This window comes from Hemiscyllium ocellatum, chromosome 11, assembly GCF_020745735.1.
Source record: "Hemiscyllium ocellatum isolate sHemOce1 chromosome 11, sHemOce1.pat.X.cur, whole genome shotgun sequence".
NCBI classification, from domain to species: Eukaryota; Metazoa; Chordata; class Chondrichthyes; order Orectolobiformes; family Hemiscylliidae; genus Hemiscyllium; species Hemiscyllium ocellatum.
Window position 1 is genome coordinate 68,515,012 of NC_083411.1, and position 17,576 is coordinate 68,532,587.

At 37.6% G+C, this 17,576-nt stretch overlaps 1 protein-coding gene across 5 annotated transcripts in view; it reads left to right on the plus strand.

Annotated features, from left to right (window-relative positions):
- Nucleotides 1-17,576, plus strand: part of rps6kal (ribosomal protein S6 kinase a, like) — a 131,175-nt gene that overhangs the window by 63,261 nt on the left and 50,338 nt on the right. For all 5 annotated transcript variants that reach the window (XM_060832175.1, XM_060832176.1, XM_060832178.1 and 2 more), the window contains exons 3-7: nucleotides 7,293-7,374; nucleotides 9,912-9,992; nucleotides 15,062-15,141; nucleotides 15,701-15,807; nucleotides 16,168-16,205. In XM_060832175.1, coding sequence (XP_060688158.1) covers nucleotides 7,293-7,374; nucleotides 9,912-9,992; nucleotides 15,062-15,141; nucleotides 15,701-15,807; nucleotides 16,168-16,205 — 388 coding nt within the window. The remainder of the gene's footprint in view (nucleotides 1-7,292; nucleotides 7,375-9,911; nucleotides 9,993-15,061; nucleotides 15,142-15,700; nucleotides 15,808-16,167; nucleotides 16,206-17,576) is intronic.

Below are 17,576 nucleotides of genomic sequence, written 5' to 3' on the forward strand. Positions count from 1 at the left end.
ACATTGATTGAATTTCTGGGCAGTGATGAGCTGCAAAAGTGAAAGGGAAAGGTCCTGAAGTTAAATGGTAGATTATAGACATTTATTACAACCATGTGAAAAATTTCCTGGTGCTATGTTAATTGAAGCATGTACCCAAACTTAAACAAATGGATTTATGTTTCTGTTAAATAAAACAAATGCAATTTCAGTGGAACACTTTGTGCTTGTTCATTTTCCAGGATGTAATTTTAAGGGCCTTTACCCCAGTTTTATTAACCTCAGGACACTTCTCCCCACCAGCCTCTGAGTTATCAAGGCTTACATTTGACCATAAGTAATCCCATTTCTCTTCTCCAAGTATGCTAATCAACATATCTGTTTTAAATTTATGTTTTGCATGTACGTAAAACTGTTGGGGATAATGGAAGATTGTATTTTTACTGTGTGTTTCAAGACCTTTCAAATTAAATGAAAATAGCTTGGTTAGTTTTATTTTGTCATCTTTTCTTTTGCATAATTAAGTTCAATTTTATTTTTAAATAAATGCCAGATCTATACCACTGTGTGCTTTTGTTTTAGTTAAAGCCCTTGTTAACTAAAAAAACAAGAACACAATATGATCCATGAAGTTAGATTTCAGTCTGGGAAGTGACTTGTTCAGCAATAATGTTCACTGTGATTATTTCCATGCTGGTGTTAATCTCGGCTTTTATGGAATACTCACGTTAAAGTGTTTAACTGGCTGATTATCCTGAAAGCACAGCATCGTTGTCTGAATTAATGATTGCATGCATCAGCAAAGAGGTTTTAATACTTTCTTTATTCCTGAACTGAGAGGCTAGAAGAAATACTGAGAAATATATCCATTCCAGGCTGAAAACTGCCCTGCAATGGCTTAACGTCAACTGGTTGCAGTGATTCCAAAATCAGTATCTTAAAAACAGATCAAAATGAGATGGACTTTGCATCATTTTCTTATAGAACATTTTTTTTTAACAAAACTTCAAATTTTTACAATTGACATGTTTTTAAATAGTACTGAGAATTCTGTGAAAAATGCTACAGGCTTCATACACCTGGTGGAAAGATCAAAAATTAACTGCTCAAAGCAAATATGGCAAGTTTTGAGAAAACAGCTTTGGGTTGGCCTCAGTATACCTGCAAATAATAGTTTGTAGTGCATTGCTAAAATGGATAATGTATGAAATTGGCTTCCAAAATCATGGAAACTTGTGAAGTGTGTTGATGGTGAGATATTTCCTTTCAGACTTTTCTTTTGTAAGCACTTGGAATGAGAAAATTAATTGCCTCAAACTATATTATCATGCAACAGTGAATCATCTGCATTATTTTGAAATCGTTTTATTAATTATATTTTGGATGAGGAAAAACGTTCATTTGTTGATGCATGTTTGTATGTGGCAAGTATAAATTAGCTCTTTTGAATATTGTTATTACTTGAGTTCAAAAGAACATCCTGTCTGTTTTGGATGGAAGGTGTTTGTTGTAAATATTCACTTTTAAGGAGTTGAACCTGCAGACTTTTAAATCATACTGTGGTTTTGATCTCAACCTTTTTTAAAATATCTTTTTATTGAGAAAGATTTTTTAAATATTATAACAAATACAAAACAATACAATTCAAAACCATACAAAGAACACCAAAAAAATTCAAAAAACCCAAACTGCCATCATGTACAAATGTATAAATAGATTAAAATATATTAAAACCCAGCTAACTACTTAACTAAATAATAATACAGCTCAACAAAACAAAACAGTAACTCTCGAATATAGAGAGCGTTACTTTTCACATATTCGTACATTCACAGTTCCGCCTCTCTGGATATTGGACTCGTAAAGCACAATCGTTACGGCCTTGTTAGTGTGGCTGACAAATCTGTGTCCAGATAGTCCAAAAAGGGTGGCCATGTCTTAGAGGAATTCTCAGATTTGTGGTGTACCATGCTTGTAAGAAAATCCAAGGGGACGTGCTCCATAACAATCTTACGCCAACCTGACAGGCCTGGGTTTTTGGACACCAACCTAGCAAGACATTCTTCTTTGCGCAGAAAGTGAGGATGTTGAAAAGTTTTTTCTTATGTGCATCTAAAGGAAATACACTGGGCAGACCAAGAAGAAATTACACACACAATCCCCTCCATTGCACCTGCCAAAGTGTTCCAGTATGTTTGAAACCTGCCACAGAGACAATAAGTAAGAGTTCCTGTACTAACTTTACACTTGGGCCATGTTGTAGATACCCCTGGTTTAATATTTGACATATGGTCTGGAGCCAAGTGGACCCCTATGGGTCCTGTTGCAAATTGAGATTTTTCTTGTGTTTTCCCAAATATCTTTCCATGCCTCTGAGGAGACCTCAACACCTAGAGCGCTCTCCTAACCCTGCAAAGCCAATCAAACTCATCTGAAGGGCCATCCTTCATTTAATGATATAAGGTGCTGACAGAAAAGGTACTCTAAGCACTGAGCACCCTCTCTATGTTGGATTTGTACAGATCAATCGTAAGTGTAGTCTTTTTTTGAATTAAATTCCTAACTTGAAAACAATGAAAGAGGTCTCTGCTAGATAGCTCATATCTGATAGCTGATCAAAAGACATCATTGTGTCTCCTTCAAATAAATGACCCATGCAAGACGCACCCCTAGCTGCCCAATGTTTGAATCCTGAATCCATCATTCCCAGTTGAAATCCCAGCATACCCATTATAGGTGTAAGAAAAGATGTTTTGCCAATATTGCCAATATTCTACCAAATTGCCCTCCATGCTTTAACAGTATTGCTATCTATTGGGCTATGGCAATATTCCTTAACTGTCCTCATTTTATCCAAAAACAGTAAATTAGTAAGGGGGCACTTGGCCTGAGAGGTTTTGATATCTAACCATATTGAAAAAGGATCCCCACAAGCCCAGTCACTCTCGTAAGATAAACACGAGCTTCATTGATTGTTTTTAATGTTGGGAGATCCACTCCCCCCAGTTTGTGAGGCAATTGCAGTTTAGCTAATTTAATAAGGGCTGCTTACAATGCCAAATAAAAGAGCTGAGCCAGCCATTCAGTCTCCTAATGCTTGCTTATCAAATATCAGAGGGAGCATCCTTATAGAGTACAACAAACGGGGGAGAATATTCATTTTAGTAAGAGCTGTCTGACCTAACCATGAGACTGGAAGTGCCCGTCACCTTTGAAGGTCTTGTTTGATTTTGTAAAATAATTGAATAAAATTAGCTTTAAACAACTGATCAAGAACTGGAGTGATGAATAAGCCCAAATACATAAAACCCTCCAGTAACCACTTAAATGGGAATAGAGATTCTCCCTCAAGATCTAGCACCTTCATAAGACTACCCATAGGCATAGCCTCTGATTTTGCGAAATTAATCTTGTATCTCAAAAAGGTGTCAAATGATGCATTATATCGGGTGAGGCACCAAAATTGTTAGATTTGACAAAACAAATGAGGATATTGTCTGCTTACAACAAAATCTTATGTAATTTTGACCCCACTTCTAGACCTTATATATTGAGATCCCTATGAATGGCCTCTACCAATGGTTCAATCACCAATGTAAAATGCAATGGCAAAAGGGGACACCCCTGACAGCTGCCCTTTAAAATGTTACAGTTGCTTGATTGTACCGCACTGGTGATGACTGCAGTGAGGGGGTCACTCGTAGAGAACCTTTACCCATCTCAGAAAGGCTTCACCCAAGCCAAATCGCTCGAGAGTATAAAAAAAGTGCGGTCACTCAACTCTGTCAAATGTCTTCTCTGGAGAAATCTCCAATCTCTGCATTGATTGTTGTTGACATGCTTGAATTTCATTAAGCAGCCTCCTAACATTATTGGAGGATCTGTGACCCTTTATTGAAGTCCGTCTGGTCTACTCTCACAATAGAACGTAACACAGTCTCCAGCCTTAATGCAAGAGTTTTAGGGAGGATTTTAATGCCAACATATAAGAGTGAATTGGGCCTGTACGAAGCACACATTTTGGACCTTCCCTTTTTTTAAGAATAAGCGAAGTATTGGCTTCTCTTGGAGAGGGTGGGAGATGATCATGACTGTACGAGTCATTGAGCATGTTGAGCATCAAGCCTGACATGCTTATAAATTCCTTATAAAATTCGCTGTGAAGTCCATCAGGATCGGGCATCTTACCATTCTGAAGCTGTTTCACAGCCTCCTGCACCTCTTGCTCTGATAAGGGGGCATTGAGGGGAGACTATTGTTCGGGAGTCTCACCTGGGAGCTCCATCTTGGCCCGTCCCTCCTCACAGCCCTCAGATAGGTGCATTTCAGAGTATAATCTCTGGAATGCCGCATTCATCTTTTTGGAAGCACATGTTAGGTTCCAGGACCCTTCCCTAATTGACATAATGGTTTGACGGGGCACTCCATTTCCTGGCGAGATTCGCTCGGCACTTGCCCTATTTGTCGCCATGCTCATTTAACCTTTGTTTTGTGAAGGTAAGTTCCACTGTACCAATTGGTTCTTTGCTGTCTTCATGAGCACAGAATTCAATGCAGACTGTAGCGCTGTAATCCACTGTAGCTTAGCCATTGAGGGCCTGTCAAAGTAAGCCTTCTCGGCTGCTTTCAACTGTGCTTCGAGGAGATGCTGTTGCTCACCCTTCTGCCGCTTCCTACTGGCAGAGTAGGAGATAACTAACCCCCTGGCATAGGCTTTGGCAGTTTCCTAAGGGAAGGACGCACTACTAACCGAGCCTGAATTAATGTCTAGGTACGCCCTAAATTCCTTAGAGCAGTACTCCACTGACTTAATATTCTTAAGGATAAAGGGATCCATTTGCCAATGCCTCGTGCTCACTATAGCATCTTTAATCTTAACCAACAGGTACACTGGAGCCTAATAGGAGATGGTAATATTACTAATTGTACATGATGCCATCAAATCCAGGGTTGCCATGGGGGTCGGAAAGAAAATCAGTCCTGGTGTGACATCTGTGTGGATGGGGAAAAAAATGCAAAAGCTCTGCCTGTAGGGTGGAGACACCTCCAGATGTCCACCAACCCTAACTCTACACACAGATCGACTAATTGTTTAGTTTGCACAGAGAGTATCGGGGAGCCTTTGGGCAACCTGTTTACTGTGGGTTCCTTAAGACAATTAAAAACTCCCCTGATAATGATATGCCGGAACTCAATACTGATCAATTTAGAGAACGCATCTACCAGAAATTTGAGGAGAAATTCAAAGCATCCATCCCAACTGCTTCCGAGCATAGTTTAGACCAGATTGTTACCAATAAAAAAGTGGAAAAGAAAGTCCTGATCAGACTTCCTCCTTTTATTTAAAGTGAAGTAGACATAGCCATACAGCACTACTTTTTGACATACTAAATTGTTCAGATTAAGTTAATTTTTGCCCACAAAGTCTCTTGCTTTCTCTGACATGTCAAAGAGATGTACAGATCCATCTAAGTGTTCCGAAGCACCGCTAGATATCTGAAAGAGTACTGCATCCTGAGCTCCCTCAGTCTTGTCTTGGCGCCATCATAGGATTTTCTTTTCCCGATCACTGTCACTGAGAAGTCCTGGAAGAGCATGATCTTAGAGCCCTCATAAACTAGGGCATTCGGATTTTTCCCCTGGATTCTGGAAGCTTCAATGATTGTCTACTTATCTCTGTGGTGATGAAATCACATCAAGACAGGATGAGGACATTGATCCAACCTGACCTCCGCGCTGAGACCCAGTGAGCCCCCTCAATCTGCAGGCTTCTCGTTCCAGCCTGCAAGTTAAGGAATTTTGGCAACCAGCCCTCAATAAATTTCACTGGTCTCTCACTTTCCTTACCCTCTAGCAGACCGACAATCTGAATTGTGTTTTCTCCAGATCGTGTTCTTGAGGTCATCAACCTGGTCAAGCAAATTATGGACCTGCGTCTCCAGGGCCCAGATCTTATCCTTGGAGGAATCAGTATCAGCTTCCACCAATGTGACCCTGTGTTCTACCTCATTCGTCCTTTTCTCCATGTCTCCCAGCTGCTGTTCATGGTTCTGCAGCATGATAGAGATCGGGGCCAGCTTCTCCTTTATCTGCTTACCCAACATCTCACGAGATTTCATGAGCTCCTTTAACAGGACCTTGTAGGAAATAGAGTCCGAGGATCCTGCAGGCTGGGCCAGGCCTTGGATGTACCTCCTCCCTTCTTTGGCATCCCCGGACGGTGAGGTAAGTTGCTGTCTGACAGTTTCCTGGGACACCACAACCCTTCCAGAGACCCAGGGTATTACAGTAGTCCAGGTAGGGCGGGTTAAAACTTCGCCCTGCCTGCGCTGCGGTGCGGAGCTCTGCAACGTGATCTTCCTAGATCGCCACCATCTTGGATCCCCCGATCTCAACCTTTTAACCAATGCTTCTGAGAAAGTTTAGTAACTTGCACAAGTTCTGCTTTAAATGTAAAGAAATATTTCAAGTATTTACAATGCACAAGCAAACCTAAACAGTGTTCGTGCTCCACGTAAGTTTTCTTCCACATTTCTTCTTCAAATGTGACCTTTATTTATTTCTGTCTCAAGTGCAAATTATTTGGAAACAGGCTGAACAACAAATGACCAAGTAAGATGAATGTGAAGGCACTGTATTTGTTAGGATATTCTTCCATCCATTCTGAGGCCTGAACTATTCACCCCAGTGTTCACTACTGACGTAGATAATAGAATAGAAAGCCATTTATCCAAATTTGTTGGTGATACAAGGCTACGTGGCTTTATAAATATTGTAGATGGGAGCTTAACGTTATAAAGAGATTTTGTTCAGTTAATGTATGGGCAAAGTTGTGGCGAAAATATTTCAATGTAGGCAAATATATGTTCATCCACTTTGAATGTATGAAATATGAAACTACATACTTGCTATAAGGTGCGAAACTATAAACTGTGGCTGTCCAGTAAGGCTTTGAAGTCCAGGTATATGGGCCATTAAAATATTATGAACAAATACAGAAAGTAGCTTTAATGTTAGAGTCTAGTCTTTAAGCAATGAACTGAGGAAGCACTTTTCCCTAAGGCTGATGGCAATTTTGAAGCCACTTTCATAAAGCCTCTAATGCTTTATCAGTAGAAATGTTCAAAATTGTGATCACTAGATTTTGGTTGCTGTGGAGTACAGAGGATTGTGAAGCATAGCCCTAAACTTTATTCGGCTAGTTGATGATTCTTGAAAATGCTGCAGATGATGCTACTGAAATTATTTCAGCTCATGTTTTAAATTTCAATTTTTCATCAAAATTATAACCTTTTGCACATTTCTGTGATCAGGTCTTTCTGGTTCGAAAGGCGGTTGGCCCTGATGCTGGACAGTTGTATGCAATGAAAGTACTGAAGAAAGCAACGCTAAAAGGCAAGTCTGTCTTAATTTCTTATTTCAAATTTTAAGTTCAAACCGTTAGTTTCCCATCCTGAATGAAGGAGGTTGAGAAACACATTTTATAATACAAAATCGTAACACTGCAAATACTGAGAAGCTACAGTTAAAGTTGTAAAAAGCTGGAAATACTGAGGTCAGACAGTCAAAGTTAATAGTTCAGGTCAATTAACTGAGAATTTTCTGTTTTCTTTTCCACCATTTGTGCTTTTTCCTCTTTTTTGAATTGTAGTGTTACATGAATGGGCTTTAATATATTTTAAATCCTTAATATATGACCATTTATAAAATAACTTTGAGAAAGTATTGCTGAAGTCACATTTGATTTTGTAAAAAGGCCTTCAAGTTTTCAACAGGTTCAAATGAATTCTAACAGATGGCAATTACCAGATTGTTTAGCTGAGCTACTTCTAATAAACATTTGACATTGTTTCAGTCTTGGTTGTAAATGTTATATCATTCATTTGACGTGGGAGTTTGAAGTGGCAAGGTTTTCAGGTCTCTGCTTGCAGATGTGGTAACAATGGTACCAAGTGCTTTGAGTACACTGAAGTGTCATTTGCCTTGGGAGGTAAACAAGTTTGATGTGCCAGAAATTAAACATAGAGCCGTAGAGGTGTACAGCACGGAAACAGACCCTTTGGTCCAACTCATCCATACCACCAGATATCCTCACCTAATCTAGTCCCATTTGCCAGCACTTGGCCCATATCCGTCTAAAGCCTTTGTATCCATATACCCATCAAGATGCCTTTTAAATGTAATTGTGCCAGCCTCCCCCACTTCCTCTGGCAGCTCATTCCATTCGTGCACCACCCTCTGTGTGAAAACGTTGCCCCTTAAGTCCCTTTTATATCTTTTTCCCCCCCCTCACCCTAAACCTATGCTCTCTCGTTCTGGACATCCCCATCCCAGAAATGTTATAAACGTCTGTAAGGTCACCCCTCTGGGTCCGACACTCCAGGGAAAACAGCCCCAGCCTGTTCAGCCTCTCCCGATAGCTCAAATCCTCCAACCCTGGCAACATCCTTGTAAATCTTTTATGAATTCTTTCAAGTTTCACAACATCCTTCCGATAGGTGGGAGGCCAGCATTTTACACAATATTTCAAAAGTGGCCTAACAGCCACAACATGACCTCCCAACTCCTATACTCAGTGCTCTGTCTAATAAAGAAAAGCATACTATGTTGAGTTTGCTCATTCTCCCCATGTCTGCGTGGGTTTCCTCTGGGTGCTATGGTTTCCTCCCACAGTCCAAAAATGTGCAGATCAGGTGAATTGGCTATGCTAAATTGTCCCTAGTGTTAGGTGTATTAGTTAGGGGTAAATATCGGGTTTTGGAATGGGTCTGGGTGGGTTACTCTTCAGTGGGTTGATGTGGACTTGTTGGGCCAAAGGGCCTGTTTTCACACTGTAGGGAATCTAATCTAATCTAATCTAATCTAAAATGACTAAAAACATTGGACTCAGCAACGATCCTTGTGGCACACCAGTCAGGCCTCCAGTCTGAAAAACAGCTCTCTGTCACCACCTTCTATCTTCTACCTTCAAGCCAGTTCTGTATCCAAGTGGCTAGTTCTCCCTGTATTACATGAAATCTAATCTTGCGAACCAGTCGGCCATGGGGAGCCTTGTCAAATGCCTTACTGAAGTCCATATAGATCACGTCCGCTGCTCAGCCCTCATCAATCCTCTTTGTTACCTCTTCAAAAAACTGAATCAAGTTGGTGAGATTTCCCACGCACAAAGCCATGTTGACTATTCTTAATCAATCCTTGCCATTCCAAGTCCATGTAAATCCTGTCCCTCAGGATTCCCTCCAACAACTGCCATTGTTAGGCTCATCCTGGATGTTTGGCAAGGATATGTTTCTGAATGATCAGATCCTCACTTGTGCTATTCCAAGGTGTCTAACTGTAAGCTTTCAACAGTTTTCCCACCAGTTAGTTTGGACATTAGATTTTTGTATCCCTTAGAAATGGAAAAGAAAACCTAGGGAAGTATCAGCCTTAATTCCTGAAAACCAGCTTTGCAACCAAGTGCAAATTCTGATGACAGGTAAATGACCTAAACCACTAACTCTGTTTATGTCACTGACAGCACTAACTTTCTTTCTCTATGGATATGGCTGGACTTGAATATTTACAGCATTTAAAAAAATATGTATTTCAGTTTTCCAGCATCTGCAGAATGTTGCTTTTGTTTTAATGAGCATAATTCATACACTTGAATTTTTAGCTAAATTATTTGGTCTGTATATTTGGGTAAGGAGCCAAATCACTAAGAATCAATGTCCTTGGTTTACTTTTTCCTTTATTTGTATGAAATAAGTATTCTTATATAGTCTAGTTCCTTTTGGGAAAGGGCAGGGAAGTTAGCTTCATGCAGCCAGCAGTAGTTGAAGAACTAAATTTGTGCAGGTTGAAGGAATGTTCTCATCGCAGGTGATTTTGGTAGATTTATGAACTTTCTACATTTCCTTTCAGTGATGATTGTGTTTGTTTATTTTCAGTACGGGATCGTGTCCGAACAAAAATGGAACGAGATATTCTAGTCGAAGTAAATCATCCATTTATTGTTAAATTACACTATGGCAAGTATTAAATTTGACTCATGTTAAATTATTTTGATACTTCTAACTTAGTTTTTTTAAATGCAAAAGGCATCTGGATGGGTACATGAATAGGAAGGACTTAAAGGGATATGAGCCAAATGCTGGCAAATAGGACTAGATTTATGTAGGATATCTGGTCAGCATGGATGAGTTGGACCGAAGGGTCTCTTTACATGCTGTATATCTCTATGCCTCTAGATTATTTTATTCTGTTGTCTGTTGTATTTTAGACAATATATAGATTCACTACTTTAATTTTCCATTACAGTAGTATACTTTAACTATTATCTAAGAATATTTTGTACTGATAGAGTACCTGTAGCAGTTGATATTTCAAAGAAGAAACTTGAACTTTCAGCTGATAGATCATACAAGATTTTACATTTTGAGACATTTACTATTATAAGCAGACTTAGTAGCATTAGCTAAGTACTGTTGTACATTTATACTTGCTAAGCTACAAAACAGAAAAAAAAAATCATTTCACAGGCACATTGTCTCTGAAATAATCGTTCATTTTTTCCTGGACCCAGCCCAAATTTATTAACTTCTGGCAATTTACTTTTGATCTTTATCTTTCTGGTCTGATAACGTTTAGTCCCAGAGTTGTCTTTCACAGTAAATGTTTTTCCTCGAAATTCTCCCTCAAGAGCAAGATAAGCAAATCCTTATGCATTTTATATTTTCAATCTGATTGCAATCTCCTACCTTCATTCCTACATGCCTGAACCATGGACACTTTCAACTCTTGGCTGTGTCCCCTCTCTCCTGGATCCTAACAGACTAGCTTGCCTGAGCTTCAAGAATATCTTGAGAAACTGTGATCCTCTCAAACTCCATATCTCGTTCATGTGTTTGATATGAGTCTTGAATCCAGTTTTAACTTGTTAGCTATCATAGAGATGTCAACTTTCTCATATCTGGGAAGCAAATAGAGTTTACAGTATTGTTCACAAATTGACTCTGAATATCTTCTGAGGATTTTGGAAACTTGCTGTCTGACCACTGTAAACACAGATGCTGCTGTCATTGTCTTTGAGCTTGAATTACCTACAACTTTCTTCCTTTTAGTTTTAACAGACTGTTTTAGGCAGATATTTGAACAGGTGACATTTTTACTCTACTTTGTCCCAGATTAAAGACCATCTCAAAGTATAACAAAGTCATAAACCTCATATTTGACACAGTACTTTTTCAATGCTGTGAATAGTTAGCCATGCATTTGTATGATACAGCAATAATCCCCTAATGTAACAATGCAGCGTAACAAACAAAAAAGGGGACAAGGAAGTTCAAATGCAAAGAGTAAAAGGTTTAGTGGTTGCTACTGGAAATGTGACAGGTGGCAGAATTAATTTGCTTATGTGTCTGTTGTTATTTGAGTGAAATATTATATCATTATTTTGAGAAAGTAAGCAGTTAAAGTAGAAGAAAATGGTATACTTATGAATAATAGTTTAAATTATGTGCTTGCCTATGGTCTTAGTACACCAAAATTCATGTGATTGTCCAATCAGTCCCCTCATTGGTGAATAATCGGCTGCTCAAGGATGTGCTGCTTAAGTCCCAACACTTCTGACCCAAAATACACGCGCAACTAATTGATCAAAATTAGTTAAATAGTTTTTTTTGCGGCATAACCCATGAAAGATGGGCCATTTTAATTAAGACGTGTAAATAATGTTTGTGATCTTTTATTCTAGTTTAAGATCTATGGAAGCTGATCCCATTTAGAAATTTAGGCTCATCTCCAAAATAAGTTCACCAACTGTAGTGGTTAACAGGCCTTCTAGATAGCTTTAGATTCAAGCTGGTTCTTTTGCCCACAGGACACTAATACACAATTTTAAAATTTTTGAATGTTATTTTGAACTTAATAAACTGTACTCTGATAGAAGTAGAAAATTGTGTTCTTTGAGTAATTTTCAGGAATTTATCTTAAAGGACGTGACAGCACATTGTGATTAAAAATGCAAATTTTGTGCAAGCCCATATTCAGTTGTATTAATCAAAGTTACCATTTTATATCGAGGAATATTATAGAGTAACATCTAAAGAAAAAATTGTGAAAGATATAGCCTGATTGTGATGATTTTGGCAGATTATGCATCTGGCAAGGTGGAAATTAGATGGAAAGAAACTTGATTAAGAAATACTGCTTGAAACTAGCACAGTCTCTTTGATTACACTCAGTGGGATTGCTCCCCGTATTTTACTTTATCTTATATAGTTGCTGCTTCCATGCTCAGACTATCTTTTGTCTACAGAATTTTGTTTCTAGCAAGTTGTTTGTACTTTAAGCTTGATACCCACAAACTGTTGAGTGTAAATCACAGCAGGTATTGGGGTCAAAATAGTTTGTAAGAAAAGGAAGATAACAAAAAAAAATTAGTAAAGAAGATAGATTGTTGGTACTTAAAACATGACACAGATGCATCCTAGGATTTTGAATGAAGTGAAAGTAGAAATTGCAGGGGTAGTAGCCGTAATCTTACAGTCTTCCCTAGTCTTTGGAAAGGTGACAAAACACTGGACAGAACTGAAATCATTATGGACCTCATTCCAGAAAGGTTGTAAGGATAATCAAGCAATTACAGACCAGTTAGTTTAAATTCAGTGGTAGGGAAACTTATAGAAACAATTACTCAGGGTAGAATTAGTAGTGGAGATTAAAAAGGTGGGTTAATTCAGAACAGTCTGCAAGATTTCTTATCAAGGCGTTTAGAAGCATAGTAATGGCGCATATCTTTTTATACTGTATGAGGAGAGTGTGCTGCTTGGATGGCAAGTGGACTGTCATTGATGGAGGCATTGCTGTGGAGAATGCACCAGAAAGATGATTGACTGTTAATGGCCAAACTTTGTTTGAATTTAAACCAGATAGATTGTTGTCAACAAATTGCCCAAGGAATAAACCAGAGACTCGTTTTGTTAAGTTTGAACTGGTATTATGTGTGTGTATTCTTCCTGCCCACAAGGAGCAGGATGCATAGAACTAAGAGTTACACCGACAATCAATTTACAATTGTAAGTCACTTTGGCAGAGTGGCACACTTACATGTACGGGAGCTATATATATTAGCACATATGCTTGTTCTTTGTAGACAAAAAAATAAAAATATACAGACAATGCACCGGTTTCAATTTTGTAAAATAGGTGACTGTAATTCTTTGGTTCATTGGATTCCGATATGATTGACCTGGTGTGTGATAAGTTGAGGTTAGTTTCGTGGTTATCTAGGATTTAGACTAGATTTTGACATCTAATCTTTCCTGAGTAATTGGTTACTTAATTGCTGCTCGATTTGCCAATTTAAGTAGGCAGCTGGAAACTGAATAGTTCTGGCCCCTTATCTAAGGAAAGATACACTGGCATTAGAGGCACCCCAGAGGAGATTCACTAGGCTGATTTTGGGCGCTAAGTATTTTCTGATAAGGTGATGTTGAATAGGTTGGGCCAGCATTCATTAGAGTTTAGCATAATGAGACACCCATTGAAACAAAGAAAATTCTCATGGGGCTTAAGAGGGTTAATGTGGAGAGATTGTTTCCCTTTGTGGCAGAGTGTGGGACAACTGGTTATATATTTGGCAAATAAAGTCACCAAGTTAGAAGAGAAATTCCCTCAGTAGTGAATCTGTGATATTGTTTACTGCTGTTGAGGCTGGGTTATTTAGTATATTCAATGCTGAGAAAGACATATTTTTAATCAGTCAGAGCATTAAAGATTATGGAAAAAAGGCTTGAAAGTTGAGTTGGGGATTATCTCATCAGCCATCTTCTCAGTAAACAGAATGGCAGGCTTGATGGACTAAATGGTCCACTTAGGCTCTTCTGTCTTGCGGCCTAGGTGCTGACCTCTTAGCCATACTATTTCTGAAGTCCACCCAAACTGACTCGCCACTTTGATGCTTCAAGTTAAGGCTATCTTTTAGTACTGAGTCACAGGCATCTTAAGTAACAGAGCTACCCTATCACTTTTTTCTTGAGTCATGTTAAGTATCCCAATCAACATTCAGATCCCACCCTTTGTCATTTACAGCCATGTTGCTAATGCTCATTAGGTCATCAGTGATATAATCTATCCAAAGAAACTTAAACACATAAATAGAAAGTGGGGCATACCATCAGCGCTTCATCGGAGGCTCACTGATGATGTTACCTTGTATGATGACGAAATGTCTGGAAACAAACCTTCCAGCTCAGTGAGCAAACTTGCATTCATAATCCTTTCTCTGCTGATTCACTCTTTGTATGTTTTGTCACTTCCTGCCACATTCTGCTAAGTTTCCAAATTGCTCCCCTGCTTCATTATTCTATTGTTTGTTTTTATATGCCACATTTCCACTTAATTGCTTCCCCTCACTATTCAGTAACCTGTCCCCTGCACTAGGTATGTTTTTCCCAGACACTGGTCCCTGCACTGTTCAGACGTACAGCTGAACTAGCTGACAGCTTTCACTTTTTCCAGTTCTGGTTCCTGTACCCAAGCAATCTTTCAACAGATTTAAGGGTCTTGCAGCCTGTCTGAATGTAAACAGTGGTTACAGAGTGAATGAACAAACTGACCATGGTGATGAGGTACTGGAAGCTGTTAATGCAAGGGAGTTAGCCAGAATGTATTGATAGAAGGAAGACAATATGGTTGACGAATGGATAGCTTAGCAACAACTTTTCATTCTGTCTTGAGCTGCTCTCTTTCTGTGCTGTATACATCATTGGATTATAAAATTTGTCTATTTTGGATAAAAATGCACTTTTTTGTTTAATCGCTCAGAATCTAATGCAGTACTTGTGTTTTTTCTTGAAAAAGAAACCTTTCACTCGACTAGTGAATCCAGTTTTTGAATGTTGCATATGTCAGAGGCTCCCAATTCTCCCATTTTTCAATCTTTTTGTGCTGTTAGAAACTTTTGCAGGTTGTAGATTACATCTGGTGCTCCTTGCATTCAAGCAACACAGATCTCAGCTTGGTAATCAACCTGTTGCTGGTATAGTATGGTTCCAAAAATTATGTTTTTCACTCATTTCACTAATTTTTGCTTCAGCCTTTCAGACTGAAGGGAAACTTTATCTAATTTTGGATTTCCTCAGGGGAGGGGATGTATTTACACGCTTATCCAAAGAGGTAAGATATCAGATATCATTTTCACATAACTATTGATGTGAAAGTAAATTCAAGTTTTAAGGAAAATGATGAAAGAAAATAAAACATGCTGACAGTCCTCCGGTATTCTATCGTAACCTGATACATTTGTCATCTGAGAGAGAGTAAATTGCAAGTGTACACAATGGAACAAACCTAATATAAGGAAGGATGTCAAAATAATTTTCTTCCTTGTTAATTTACCATCAGTCGTAATTTGAGACTGTTCCAAACAAAAACGTAAGATTTTAAAATCTAGTTTTGTTCAGTTAGCTTTAACCTTCATACTGCTGTGTGTCTAATGCTTCAGTTATGAGAGTATGTTTAGCCTGATGATTTGTTTGTATTTGTAGCATCGTCAATAAATTGCACGTCAATGCTTTTTTCATTTGGTCTGTATTTAGTGAAAAATTGGATATCTCTTCAAAATTAATATTTGCAAAAACAGCATTATGATTATTTTAGTAAATATACCTCCTGTCTGTGCAGGTTATTGTACTGATGTCATAGAATTGATAAAACAATACAGTTCCTCGTATAGGTCATGTTTACTGAGGAAGATGTGAAGTTCTACCTCGCAGAATTGGCCCTTGCTTTGGATCATCTACACAGTTTGGGAATAGTGTACAGAGATCTAAAGCCAGAAAAGTAAATCCTTTATTTTCTTCTGGATTTATATTACATATTTATCCATTATGCATTTTATGAATATTTAAATGATAATCTTAAATAGTTAATTATTTTTTTAAATGCCATGTTTACGTTGCTAATTAGAACTACTTGAATTTTATATTAACCTTATTTTACAGAATTTTTATAATGGTTTGAAATACCTTCTGAAAATTTGTGATGCTAATGTTTTGCACAAAATTAATATTATTTACTATGCATACTTTAAATACAAATGCTCATTTTATTTGTAAATATTCTTTATAATTGTAAATAATTTTTGTAAGAATTCATTAAAACTTATGTACATACATTGGAGAATGTGAATTTTAATTTCAGCATTTTACTTGATGAAGGAGGACATATCAAGTTAACAGGTAGGTGCATTCACCACCCAATGCATTAACTATGTAGATAATTATTTTATGTATGAACAAGGTTGTTTTGCTAATCTTTAATATAATTCTGTGACTTTTAAAGAAAAGCAGACTTAGAATTTGCTTGGACTTGCAAGTATAATGGCAAGGTTTGCTGTTCTGAGACTGTCTTTTGCTCAGGTCGTTGAATTCTAACCAAAGCATTTTTTTTTTGCGCAAAATGGTGGAAATATTTGTTGCCTTTCAGTTAAAAGCCTAATTGGCAAATATTGGATGGAGTCCAGACGGCTGCCAGCAAATGATCTGCAAAATATACTTGAGAGTTATCTTATTGCTTAGTTTTCCTTCTTTAATGATATAATGATGACCCCTTGTCATTCAGAAAATGATGAATAAAACAGTATCTTCTCTTAGATTATTTCACTTACATTTCTTTTAATCTCACTTTTAATGTAATATACACACACTAACAACAGAAAATAAATTGTATTCGCAACAAATTCATGTGATTAATCTTTCTCATAATCAACCTCGAGCCTGAGCATAATAGTGAATGATAGAAGTCACTGTGTTTGTATTTTGTTAAAGATTCTCTTGAATATTTTGAGAACATTAAAGTAAAGATCTGAAGTCCTGTGCATCTCACGTACTCAGCCTTCAATTGTCTTTGAAGTAACCAGAAGCATTTTGGTTGTGGATTAACCTTCATTTGTTAGACCATTCCAATGCTTTATTTCCCCACTGTTATTTTGAACAAATTACTCCAGAAAAAGTCACTGTAGCAAGTGGCTTTTTGTAAATTGAAGCTAGGTTCGTAGTTCACTTTGTTTCATGCTGAATTGGGATCCAGCCATGGGTCAAACTGATAGCATTAATAAGGCAAAAATGTTATTTAGATTTAAAATGTAGTCTAAAATGTAATTAAAATTTGCAGTACAAAATGAATTTATAAAATAAAGTTGAAGTTTTAAGAAATTAGTACCGTACATATACAGTTTTTTTTATGAACAGCCTTTAATGTATTTAATTTTGTACATCCAAACAATTGCCTACTTCTTGGAGTAGGATTTCTCAGATTAGTTTAGGCATTGTCACCTAATTGGCTACACGTGCCAGTTATAGCTTTTAATTTGAATCTTAATTAAAGCTCAACTTAATAAAACTAAAGATTGTAATGGTGTAGCCATTTAAGGAAATAGTGTTCCAACAGACCTTTTGATGTATTCATGTCCTGACCAGAATAAAATTCTGATTCAACTAACACACATTTGTGTTGGTTCTGATAAACCTATTTATTGATAGAAATGAGAAGTAACTCCATTAACATGAAAGCTTGGTTCTTAATCACAAGTTCTTTTCCAAAACCATTAG